This window comes from Sciurus vulgaris, assembly GCF_902686455.1.
Source record: "Sciurus vulgaris genome assembly, chromosome: 15".
In the NCBI taxonomy this organism is placed as follows: Eukaryota; Metazoa; Chordata; class Mammalia; order Rodentia; family Sciuridae; genus Sciurus; species Sciurus vulgaris.
In genome coordinates, this window is record NC_136476.1 from 6,682,883 (window position 1) to 6,695,442 (window position 12,560).

The 12,560-nt window shown below is 43.3% G+C and overlaps 1 protein-coding gene across 10 annotated transcripts in view; it reads left to right on the forward strand.

The window, feature by feature from the left end:
• TLE1 (TLE family member 1, transcriptional corepressor) overlaps positions 1-12,560 on the forward strand; it is a 92,752-nt gene that overhangs the window by 56,228 nt on the left and 23,964 nt on the right. For 6 of the 10 annotated variants that reach the window (XM_079112305.1, XM_079112308.1, XM_079112314.1 and 3 more), the window contains 7 exons: positions 1,781-1,897; positions 5,922-5,975; positions 6,551-6,703; positions 8,267-8,411; positions 8,984-9,085; positions 9,412-9,599; positions 11,047-11,123. In XM_079112305.1, coding sequence (XP_078968431.1) covers positions 1,781-1,897; positions 5,922-5,975; positions 6,551-6,703; positions 8,267-8,411; positions 8,984-9,085; positions 9,412-9,599; positions 11,047-11,123 — 836 coding nt within the window. The remainder of the gene's footprint in view (positions 1-1,780; positions 1,898-5,921; positions 5,976-6,550; positions 6,704-8,266; positions 8,412-8,983; positions 9,086-9,411; positions 9,600-11,046; positions 11,124-12,560) is intronic. The other 4 variants (XM_079112311.1, XM_079112312.1, XM_079112313.1 and 1 more) reach the window with 1 other exon arrangement.

A 12,560-nucleotide genomic window follows, 5' to 3' on the forward strand; every position in this document is an offset into this window, starting at 1 on the left:
ACACGGAGGGCTGGAAAGGTGGCCACATGGAGGGAGACTGAAATTGCAGCAGACCTGGATTCTTTGCCATGTTCTGTGGGTACCTGGGCTGATGTGAAGTAGAGTGAAATATGCCTTTCCCTTCTGCATATGCAGAGCTGGAGGAGACTTTAGGGCTGAAACAATCTAGAACAGGACCAGGTGTATTTCAGTACTTCCTGGAGTTGTGTTAATTCTCCTGCATCCTTTGTCAGGCTGAGAGGCAGGGTTGGAGGGGTTAGTTTTTAGCAGACATTTATGAAGGTAATTAGTTCAGGGATGCAGCCATCTCACCTTTCAGCCCCAGCCCCTGTGGTAAAGCCATTACTTTGAGCTTCTCCATATTGAATTGCCTAGTTCCCTCTACCTCCTTTTATCTGAGCCTCCTGGCATTTGTGTAGCTTCAACAGTCACGAATAAAAGAGCTCAGCTCGCTTTAGAATCAGCCCCTGAAGTGGGCCAAGAGGCCTCACGTTGCCTTCTGGTCCCCGTTTTGATTTCCTCCTGTGTGAGGTTGAGCTGGGAGCACTCCCATGGTGGGGTCCAGGTTTTTCCCCGGGGAGATTTGAGAACCAGCCACCTGGCTGATTGATTACCTCTGGCTGGTGGGGATCAAAAACTCATGGCCTTCAAAAGATGTACCATAAAATTTTTGCTCCTGCTATATACTGTCACATTAGATGTGGTCCAAGGTAAAGATTTCCCCTGCCCTTCTCTATTTTAAATTGTAACAGAAAGGTAACATAATTGTCTGTTGGCCCTGGACACCTGCTTTTAGTTCTTAAAACATCTTTCAGAAATCAAGGTTATCTGGGCTTTGTGAAGGGAGGTTTTTGCACAGCTCATTCACAGTTGTTCAGGGCAGTAACACATCGCTGAACAAATTGCCTCCTTGCATATGCTAATCCTGCACTTAAAAGAACTCATTGTAACATGTTCTCATGCCTTAGCCTGAGGGGAGATGGGAATTGAAGGGATGTCAGATCATGTCATGTGACCCCAAAATATCTCAAATGCCTGTTTTCTTTGGGTCAACAGTTCGCACTCAGCATATGCCAATGAAAGTATCCTGTGTGGCTGGTGGAAAAGATTAGTCCTTGTTCCTGCTTTGTGTGTGGGAGCTGGTCTTGCTATTGAAGCCTTACTGGCTGAGATTTCTTCCCCTGTGGGACTTAAGTTTCAGTGCTACTGGCGAGCAACACCAAATCTTATTTTCAACAATAAATTAAAAGAATTCAAAAGTTCCTTCATCGTTGCCATGGAAAATGTGATTTGCCTTTTAGGAAACCATGCTGTTAATCCCACCTGTTTCCTTTATGTCTGTTTAGAGTGGTACATAGTGACTCTTAGGAGTTACAGAATATGCCTGGGAGCAGTCTGAAGATTCACTCATCAGTCCTTCATATTCTTCACTAGGAAGTTGCAGTGGGACAGAATAAACACTCATTCACGTACAAATAGCAAGCTCCCAATTTCTCCAACACCAGATAGAACAGGAGTACATTTAGAGTGAGCAGGGCCTAAAGGATTCACCAGGATTTGTAAGGTTTGATAGCAGAGACAGAGTCCTTTTAAGTGTGGAAAGCTTTAAATGTTTGCCATCAAAGTCTGCAGACAGATGACTTAAATGGAATAAAAGGTGTAGATATCACCTTCCTAAAACAGTTCCCACTTCTAGGATGGGTTTTCATGTGTACAGAGAGACCTGCAAAGGAGTCTTTGATTAATCTCTCTCTCTATTTTTTTTTTTTTTGTCTTGTAGAGTAATTCCCTCTTGGTCCCAGACAGTCTAAGAGGTACAGATAAACGAAGAAATGGGCCTGAATTTTCTAACGACATCAAAAAACGAAAGGTGGATGATAAGGATTCTAGCCACTATGTGAGTAAATGAAGGACTTTGAATGTCATTTGTTTGCTTACTGCTCACTTTCTAAGTGAGCATCCAAGTGTAATCTAAGATTTCCATTATAGTTCCACATTCAGAGCTGGGCGTGAGGGCACATGCCTTTTATCTAAGCCTCTCGGGAGACTGAGGTAGAAGCCTTACAAGTTTGGGACCAGCCTGGACAACTTAGCGAAATTCTGTCTCACAATAAAAGGTGAAGAAATGGAAAAAAGGACTGGGAATGTATGTAGCTCAGTGGTGTTAGGGCTTGCCTTGCATGTGCCAGGCCCTGGTTTCTGTCACTTGCACACACAGAAAAGAAAACATTAAAAAGAGGTAAACTCTTTTTTTTTTTTTTTTTTTTTTTTTTTTTGCAGTGCTGGAATTGAACCCAAGGCCTTGTGCTTGCAAGGCAGGCACTCTACCAACTGAGCTATATCCCCAGCTCAAAGTAAACTCTTATATCATAAGATATTCTTTTTCTTTAGGGCTGTAAATTGTGTTTCTCTTGGACTTAATTTTACATTTTAAACGTTTCGCCTTAGTAACTCTTCACTTAATCTTTGCCAAAAGGCCAAGAAGTGATCTGCCTTAGTTACTCTTAAGAGGGATTTTGAAAATTTAGATGTGACTTCATGGACCATGTAGCTGCACTGGGCCCTGCTTCTAGAAGGGCCTTACCCCACCATCTTTGAAATCTCAGTTTTTGAATGAGGGCTCTGCATTTTCATTTTGTCTTAGACCTTGCAAATTTGGTAGCCCCTTGTACACAAATAGAGTGAAAAATTTGGAGCTGGGCGCAGTGTTGCATGCCTGTAATCTCAGCAGCTCAGGAGCCTGAGGTAGAAAGATTGCAAGTTCAAAGCCAGCCTCAGCAACTTAGCAAAAACCCGTCTCAAAATAATAAAAAATAAAAAAGGGCTGGGGTTGTGTTTCAGTGGTTAGCACCTAGATTCAATCCCCAGTACCAAAAAAAAAAAAAAAATGTTGGCCAAAATACCCTTCAGTTAAGATATCCAGGCTCATGTTAGATTTAAGGTAGAGCTTATGGTCTTCTGCAGTGGGTGATTTAAGTCCTTAGTAAAAACAGATTAAACATCAGAGGCATTTAGTTTACACCCTGCAGATGAGATCACTCACCTGATTGACACAGATCCACTGAAGCCACATTCAGAGGAGAGCAAGTCAGGCCACGTGGCTCTTAGCTCTGGCCTCGGAGTCTTGATCATTGTTGCCATCATTTAGCTTGGACTTGCCCTGTGTGTCTCCACCAGTGAGTTCTCAAGAACAACATGAGAGTAGGATGCTGAATTGGGCCACTTCCTGTTATCCTTGAAGGAACAAATGTCCACTTGTACAGCCTGTGTAGAAGTTTAAACACTGGCCTTCATCTCCTGCAGGCTTGCTTATGCCATTAGGTAACATTTCTTGAGCATCAAATCAAGTTATTTCCAGGTGCCTTGTGCCATTACATAGATTATTTCATTTGAGTGTACTGTAACCCAATAAGTTCGGTACCATCATCTCCATTTCATAGATATAGAAACTGTGGCCGGGACCTTAAAAGTGGTTTGTCAGAGGTCCTGGCCTGTAGCAGAGCCTCAAGGCAGTCTGACTCCAAAATTTGTGCTCTTAATCAGAATTCCTAGATTGGGTCCTACCCAGGATTGGGTGTTTTTCCACAGTTTCTCGAGTCAGTCCATTTTGTACTATGGTGTAATAATATCCTAAGAACCAGTCATTGGTTCCCCCCACCCCAACCCAAGCTCGTTTTTTTTTTTTAATTTTTTTTTAGTTGTTAGCAAACCTTTATTTTATTTATTTATTTTTATGTGGTGCTGAGAATTGAACCAGTGCCTCACACATGCCGGGCAAATGTTCTACCACCGAGCTACAACCCCAGCCCCCACAAGCTTTATAATACATACCTTCTCCCCTTATCTGTTGCTCAAATGTCCCATGTATGCATTTCCCTTTGTTAAATTAATTGTTAATAAGCAAGTAGGAGGTCCATGGCATGCAGAAACTGTAGAATTTGCTGATACGCAATTCTTATTTGTTCTCTAGTAGGCTCATGTGTATAATAAGTTATTTAGCAGTGAGTGACCTAGAATCTCTAGCTTGGCAGCATGGCTTGTACTAGGTGTATTTGGCTGGATAGGTGGTTGGAAATGATGTCTGGAGATCATGTTGGAGAATTTAGGGAAAAACTTCTGACAAAAGTATACTGTACTATGAAGGTTTATATTTGCAGAAAGGTCCAATAGAAAGGTAAGATTTAAATTACAGAAAACTGAAAAGCTAATTTCAGAGTTCCATTAGAGGGGGCAGGAAGGTGTTGGAATAGAGGGAGGTGAGACAGCAGGTACCAGAATATCCTAATTTGATCATTACACAGTGTATGTATGTACTGAATTATTACACATGTACCCCCATAAGCATATATAATTATTATGTGTCAATTAGAAAAATAAAAATTTTCTTAAACGTTAAAAAGAATAATGTGTTAAGAATTGTTTAGATCCCCAGCACCCAAAAAAAAAAAAAATTGTCTGCTACTTTTTGCCAATTTACCTATATACAGCACAGTTCTTTTTATAATTTTTCTAAAAGGGAAACCCTTTTAGTGTATATTCTTTTGCCACACATTTAACACTGTAGAATGGTTGTGCTTCTCTGTGGGCTTTCCTGAGAGAAAACAAATTTTCCTTATTATTAGTTTTTCTCTTTTTTTATGAAAATATTTCTTTGAATAGACTGTTATTTTAGATTACCCTGGCTTCCTTATTGGTTGTAATTTTATGTTGTTACTGGTGAATTGCATGGTGCCCTCATAACAATGACTAAAGTATATCTTGTAACACACTACTGAAGAAAGTGAATAGGGTCTCCTACGTGCAGTTCTGGGTATGGTTGGGAAAAACATTTAAGATCTGAATTTAGAGTTGAGGACTAGCATGGACTGTGGGCCCACAGAAGGCCATTGTGGCTAATGTTTGTACCTGTATATATTAACATTTCTCAAGTACTCTTTGTATAATCTTAATGACAGTGACAGCAGAAAAGTTTGGATCCTAAATTAGAGATTTACTTCTTTTTAAGAATTTGGACCCATTGAGAGGTCCTAATTTTTCCATATGCTTATTGTATTTCTCTGAACTAAAGGACATAAGGATTTTTGATTTAAAAAAAAAAAAAAGACTTTTACAGCCTGCCCCAAACTTTGACGGAGCAGGGATCATGTCCTTTAACTGAGCAGCTTTTTTGAATCTCTTACACACTCAGTGCAATCTCAGAATTTCTTTTGATTAGCAAATTTTACGGGTCTTTTGAGGCGTCAATAAGAATCCTACTGCAGAATGGCAATACCCTCCAAACACTGCCGTCTGTACTCCTTTCATATCTCTAAAAAGTTGATTGCTGAAGAGGTTTATTCTTGACATGAAACTGGATCTTTTTTTGTTTTCTGCTGTAACTAGTAACCCCGTGGAAAAATGGGTTAAGTAAATTTGTCTTTGTAATATGAATTGTCAACGAGCACCAGATTGGCTGGCCATCTGCCTTCAAGGTGAGACGTATAAAGGTAATGATGTGAAATTGTGTACTTAATTTGAAAATCAAATGGGAAAAGAATGCTGATGTAAGGGTATGCAGATATCAGATTATGAGAGGGATTTCAGATTACAGAAAAGATCTAGGTATTTATTGCAAACATTTATTATGCCTTTACAGTGTGCCACAGTTTTTGCAACTTGCTTTCTCCTATAAGCAAATTATGATTGGAGAGCTGGTTTGCTACTGCAGCAGAATTCCTGGGAGCAGTGTTGCATAGCTCTGGGACAGATGAGAAAGGGAAGATGGTATTAATAGGAAGGGCTGGCAATCTGGAAGTGAGCCCACAGGCATGTTTCAAGTAGTTTTCTAACTTGTCTGCTACCTAGAGCTATGAAAGAAATTTAACAATGTTCAAACCCATTCTTAGCCTATATGAAACAGCAGTAAAATTTCTTTTTTCCAGGACAGCGATGGTGACAAAAGCGATGACAACTTAGTTGTGGATGTGTCCAATGAGGTAATCATTCCTTTTGTCAAAGTTTATCTTCAGTATAACTTGAAGAGTGTTGTGAGAAAAACCCAATTGTAAATGTATGAAACAGGACCATTTTGCATTTGTGTATATCAAGAACCTAATATTGTAGATGGATGGAGCAATAATAGTCTTAACTGATACAAACTGTTACTCCCTTTATTAAAAAAAAAAAAAAAAAATTCTGGGCTGAGGGTATAGCTCCAGCATTGGCCCAGCATTTGCAAATCCCTGGGTTTGACATCTAGCACCATTAAAAGAAAGTTGTTTCCCTAGTCATTTTGGATTTCTGGGTTGAGTGTCTGTCTCCTCTTTCTTTTCAGTGCCTTTTAGAGAAAGTGCTTGGGCACAAGGAGGGATTTGATAATTTTCTTTATGATAATGTTCTTGGGTATTCCGCAGACCCCTTCTTGTTCATTTGTTGTAACATCATTCGGCATGTCACGCCCCCTGCCCCCATCTAAAGGACTTCCAATATTCTCTTGTAATTAGAGAATTAGTGTGGAAAAGTTTGTCTGCTGTAAGCTAAAACATGAAAACTTTTGATTATACTTGTTGAGGACCCTTCTTCTCCACGAGCAAGTCCTGCCCATTCACCCCGGGAAAATGGAATCGACAAAAACCGCCTGCTGAAGAAAGATGCTTCCAGTAGCCCAGCTTCCACTGCCTCCTCGGGAAGTTCTACTTCTTTGAAATCCAAAGAAATGAGCTTGGTATGTAAAGAGAACTGATAGCCTATTTGGCAGTGCATTTTTCTTTGTGGACCACAGGACACTGAAGAATTTGAGATGTGAGGGTTTTGCTTTTGAGGGTTGTACTTGTTGTTGTTTTGGTACCAGGGATTGAACCCAGGGACTCTCAACCACTGAGCCACATCCCCAACCCTTTTTATTTTTTTTCTTTTGAGACAGGGTCTCACTAACTTGCTTAAGGCCATGCTAAGTTGCTGAGGCTGGCCTCCAACTTGTGATTCTTCTGCCTCAGCCTCCTGAGCTGCTGGGATTACAGGCCTACGCCACCATGGCCAGCTGCATTGTACTTTTAAGTGTTAAAAAGCAAAACTCCTTCTCTCATTTTTACCCAGTCAGTGTGTTTACTTTTTCTTCTGCAGTGGTCTCTTACAAATCGTGGTTAGGTAGGGTGTACAAGCTTCATATCATTGCCTTCTTACACAAGGAATGTGTTTGTGACACGACTCTATAACATTTATCAGTTGGCACATAGTTCAAACCTCCTAGGAAGTCTTGACTTTGTTAAGCTCTCCACTTACCTGGTAGACTGTCTCATCACGTTGGGGCCTGGTAGGAGCATGCCCTGATATTAGAGAGCTCATCGGAACAGTGATGTACACAAGGAGGTTCTGGAGGGGGCCTAGAGAAAACTGATGGCTTTGGAGTGCATCAAAGCCCATTCATGTGGTTGTGCATTCATTCAACAAACTTCATAAAGTTTGTCATCTCTTCACACATGATGGTCCCTTACCACCCTGGTTATTCCTTATATAGTCCCCCAGTTGTTACCCCATGTCACTCATGGGGAGGAAAGCCTGATGAACTTGCCATGCCACACAGCCCACCAAGTACATGACAGAGAGAGCTGGCCCATGCTCTTTGCCATGGGGACGAGGGAGGTTGAGAGGCAAAAGACACTGCCCTGCCACCCTGTTGTTGTCTTGTCTCCTGCGGTGCTGACAGCTGGCTTGTGTTAAGTCGCCCGTGTGCACTGGTGGGTCCACATGGTAGCGAGGCAGGTGGGTCCCCACACTTAACCCCAGAGGTGTTCTTTATAGGCAAAGCTCATTCTGAAATGCTGGTTTGCTTCTCATGAAATCGATGGTCCCACTGTCTTTCCTCATTAGTCTCAAATCTGCAGCTACCTAAAGGCAAGATTAGAGAAAGGGACTTCCCTCAGACGTTCCCATGGCTGGAGCCCACGCTTCCAGGTGACTGGGAGTTATTCTCTGGGTGGTCATTATTCTGACTTGGCACACAGCCCGAGTCCACAAGCCCGATGGAAAATTCTTTTCAAAATAAAATCTGTGGAGGAAGAAGTGTGATCATGTTCTCTGTCTCTAGCTCGAGTTTTAATTCTGGCAGGAAGAGGAAAGGTCAACATTTCTCGCTCACAAGTTAATGCTGTCAACATTGTGTGGATTTATGAAAATTGGCTGAGGGAGTAGCTAGAAGGTGCCCAGTGTCCCAGCTGCTGTTGTGATAAATTGTGTAATATGGCTTGGATTAAAAATAATACTCATTTAATTTGTTTAATGATACCAGCATGAAAAAGCCAGCACGCCTGTTCTGAAATCCAGTACGCCGACGCCTCGGAGCGACATGCCAACGCCAGGCACCAGTGCCACTCCAGGACTCCGTCCAGGCCTGGGCAAGCCTCCAGCCATGGAGCCCCTCGTCAACCAAGCGGGTAGAGCATCGCCTCTTATTATGCTGCGTTTTGTTCCTCCCTCTCCCAGCTCAGTAAATTGTCTGTTAATCTAGTGACGCGATTTCCCTATGCATACAAAATGCCCTTGCCGCCACCCTCCTTCCTGTCTCTGAAACAGGGACGGTAAGAAGCAGATGTTTGTCCTTGGGTCTCAGCAGCTGCACCCTATTTGGTCTCCAACTGTCTACATTCAGCTTTTCTTTTATTTCCGAATTATCCAAATCCTAGGGACTTCAGTCAAGTTTCTGATAATTATTCTGAACATAAGCTCCTGACCAAACTATCCTGTGTGTCTGACTTCGCTAATATTGACCGAAACGGCCAGTTTCAAGGCCAGAGCGAGCTTCTTGCTGACTGTGGTTGGCTGATTTTCTGTTAGTACATCCCCCAGGAATCTCTAGAAATCAGGAGGGTTCCACTGAGTCTCTAGCCCATGAGTAAACTCATAACTTTCCTCTCTGGGCAAGGAAAAAAATAACAACCTGAGTCCAAAGGAAAGCAAGCACCAGAATATTCCTCCTAAATCCATGCTTTGGTTTACGTAAATCTAGGATTTGGTTTTCATTTGGAATTGGTACCAGGGAATGGAAAGTTCGGACTGAAGGAGAAATCTTGGATTTTATCAAGAAAGTCTTCTTTTGAGATTAAGTCAGGTAAACAGTGTCTGTGCCTTGGTTTGCTCTCTGAATTGGGTACGATGATGCTGATTAATTCCCCCGGTTTCCCAGTGCTGCCATATATACCAATGAGAAAATCTGTGGGTTTTGCTTCTGCTGGGGTCCTTCCTGTCCTGGAGATGAATTTAGCTCTGGGGAGGATTGGATCCAGTGTATAAATTGGAGGTGATCTCCCTGCTGCCCGGGAAGCCTCTTTTCCTCCCTCCCCGTGACAAATGACACTAACAGATGACTCTGGAATTGCTGGTCAGGCTTGACTGGAGCGGACAGTCGAGTGACATGCGGCTTGTGTTTCCTTTCAGCCGCCGGTTTGAGGACACCCCTGGCAGTGCCCGGCCCGTACCCTGCTCCCTTTGGGATGGTCCCCCATGCCGGCATGAACGGCGAGCTGACCAGCCCCAGCGCTGCTTACGCCAGTTTACACAGCATGTCTCCCCAGATGAGCGCTGCCGCTGCGGCCGCCGTGGTGGCCTACGGGCGGTCCCCAATGGTAGGCCACTGCTGGTGGGCTTTGCTTGGGTGGGAAAAGCCACATGCTTCAGTGAGTGCTGTCAGTCCCAGGGGCACGCAGGCCTCCCCAGGCTATGGGGGCAGGAGCAGCCGGCCCCACACACCTCTCACACAAAGACCTTAGTGTTCCCCCTGCACCCTTGGCCTCCTCTTGTCAGCCTTCATCAGCGTGCTGGTTCATTAAGTGAGGCCCAAATGCTTTTTGTTTTACTGTTTTTGTCCATGAAAAAAGGCAGTGTTTAGAGCTCCTTCAGTGGTCCGGGGGACATCTGGTTTTCTCCCACCAAAGTAGATCTTTTTTTTTTTTTTAATTTAAAGGCGATGAAATGACTAGTGGTTCACAGAAGCCTTGTCATTCATTTCTTAAGTTTTTCTTTTCTTTTCTTTTCTTTTTTTTTTTACTCTCCTCCCCCCCCCCCCATCGAAACCTTATGCAGGGGGGCAGACATTTGGGAAGTTAGAGCGTTCTCTTTCTGTGTCTATATATTCTTTACACCCAATAGCATGGCTCCCGTATTACAAGTGATTCGTGTATGACAAGTAGAAAGAAAGACAGATCGTGAACCTGCGAGGCCAGACTGTCTGTTGTCTTCTTGTCCTACCTTCTGCCACTGTGCACATGACCCAGTTTTGGGCTGAGAAGATAAACAGCTGCATTTGAAGAGTAAAATTGACTGTTGTCACTGATTGCAACAGGAAAGGGAGTAGAATATTCGGTATCAAACAGAAGCTCTAAGATTTTTCCATTGACTGTTTTAAAATACTGTCACATACCTTTCTCTCCTTTCCCCTCTTGAAAATAACATATAATTCAGGGAGATTTTAAAGCTCATTATTTTTTCCTTCTGTTGTGCTTGTAGGAATGGGTGTGCAGTGGAGGGCAAGAGTTCAAAAATGGGCAGCAAAGAGACTAGATGCTGTCATTCAGGTGCACAGAAGTAGGGAATCCATGCATGAACTTAGATGAGTGGTATATAAGTAAGGGGATTTGCTCCCTGGAGACATTTTGATGATGAAAACTGGGGGGATGCTGTTGCCACTTGAATGTAGAGGTCACCCCACAATGGCCAGGACAGCCTCCAACAAGGAAAAGGACTCTCTGGCTCAAAGCACCAACATTGCTCTCTTGGCACCTGATCAGGGAAGGATCAAGTCTATGGGAGAGATTTACCATGGGAAGCTGGTTCTCGTGCACAAGTAGATCATATCCCTGTTCCACCTTCCAAAAGGAAGTGTCTCTCGAGGTATCTAGAGATGGTTATGTTATTTAATTGCATTATACTTTAAAAAAAAAAAAAAATGCAAGCCCTCTTATTGCTCCCACTTGTATTGCTTTGGGGATACACGAGTTTCTAATGGAAAGTCAGCGTTCAGAAAGTGCCTACCTTGCATAAACTGAGTCTGCCATGCCTTATTTTTATTTGCAGGTTGGTTTTGATCCTCCTCCCCACATGAGAGTCCCTACCATCCCTCCAAACCTGGCAGGAATCCCTGGGGGAAAACCGTAAGTACCTCTGTGCCTTGGTTTTGGTTTGTTTAGCAGCCGCAGTGTCAGCAGATTGGGATTCCAGAGGGAGTACAGGCCGGGGTGTTTCCAAGGAGACTTCTGGTGTCTTTGCCCAGGAGTGTTAACACTTTCTATAAATAGGCAACTTGTAGGTGTCATGCCTCTGTCTTCTCCCTGTGGGTGAGCTCATACACTTAGTTATTTCTGGAGGGAAGCTGTTGGAGACAAGGGTGAGGTGGGAGGATTGAGCTGGAGGTGGTTGGCCCTGCTTGCTTGACCCTTCCTTCAGAAAGCTCTTCGCTTTGCCGCTTGGTTGGAGGGTAGCTGCTGGATTTTCACTGGCACTGTGCCCCTGGGCCGTGGGTGGTAAGTTGTCACGAACTCTTAACCTCAGAGATTTGAAGTGTGTCATCTCTGTACCCAGCTCAGTGCCTCCTTTTCCTTATTTTGGTGGAACTGAGGTATTTGAAGGGTAGGTCCTGTGGGATGCCAACATCCCAGATTAACCCCCAATTACAGTTTTTTGGGGTTTTTTGGTGTGTTTTCCCCCAATTACAGTTCTGATGAGTGCTTAACTCTGAGACCTACAGTTATAAAAAGCAAAGTGGCTTTCTGGGGAAGCGAGAGAGAGCTTAAAGCGCACAAAAACATTCAGAATTTGGAAAAATTTTGCTATTCTTCCTGGATCACTTTTTTTAAAAAAAAATCCCTTGCTTTCCATGATCTTAATTATTTGAGGCACGACTTGAAAGAACTCCTGAAATTCTCGGGTTTTATACAAAACAGAGTTGAAATAATGGGAGGGGGGGGGGGGTCTGTATTTAATTCCAGCAAATTTATACTGCCTTTTCTTATGATAAAAAGGCAGATGACCTTTTGAAATGTTGCCTTTCCAAATAAGAGGTACCATGGAAGGCCAAGGGTTTGTCTGGATCACACCCTGTGTCACCGTATGTCTGCTTTCACTTGCGTGAAAATGAAAACCCCAGCCACCTACTCATCACTGTGTGATTTCGATTGGATCCTCGTTTCAAAGAAACCACCAACCTGGGGAAAAATCGAATTCCTTAGCCTCTCGCCTGCTTTTTAGGAAAGTAGTTACCCTCGCTCACCTTTTCCTGCGTCATACCAATTTGACAGTGATTTGATTCAAGAGGAAACAAGGCTTTGTCTATGCTAGAAATTAGCAGAAAGTTTGAGAATTTAAGATGGCCCAGAGGCCCAGGGAGGGCAAGGTGGGTGGGATGGGGGCAGTGTTGCCGAATGCCGAATGCCTACCGAGCTGGTAGATCTCTTCCGGGGGAACATGGGTCAACTGCAATGGTGTGTGTTTTCTTGGGAATGCCTAGGGACAAGGACAGGGACACAGTAGCAGTGTGGTGAGACTCCTTTATAAGGTTGCTTTTCTCGACTTGGTCAAAGTGACTTTTGGTC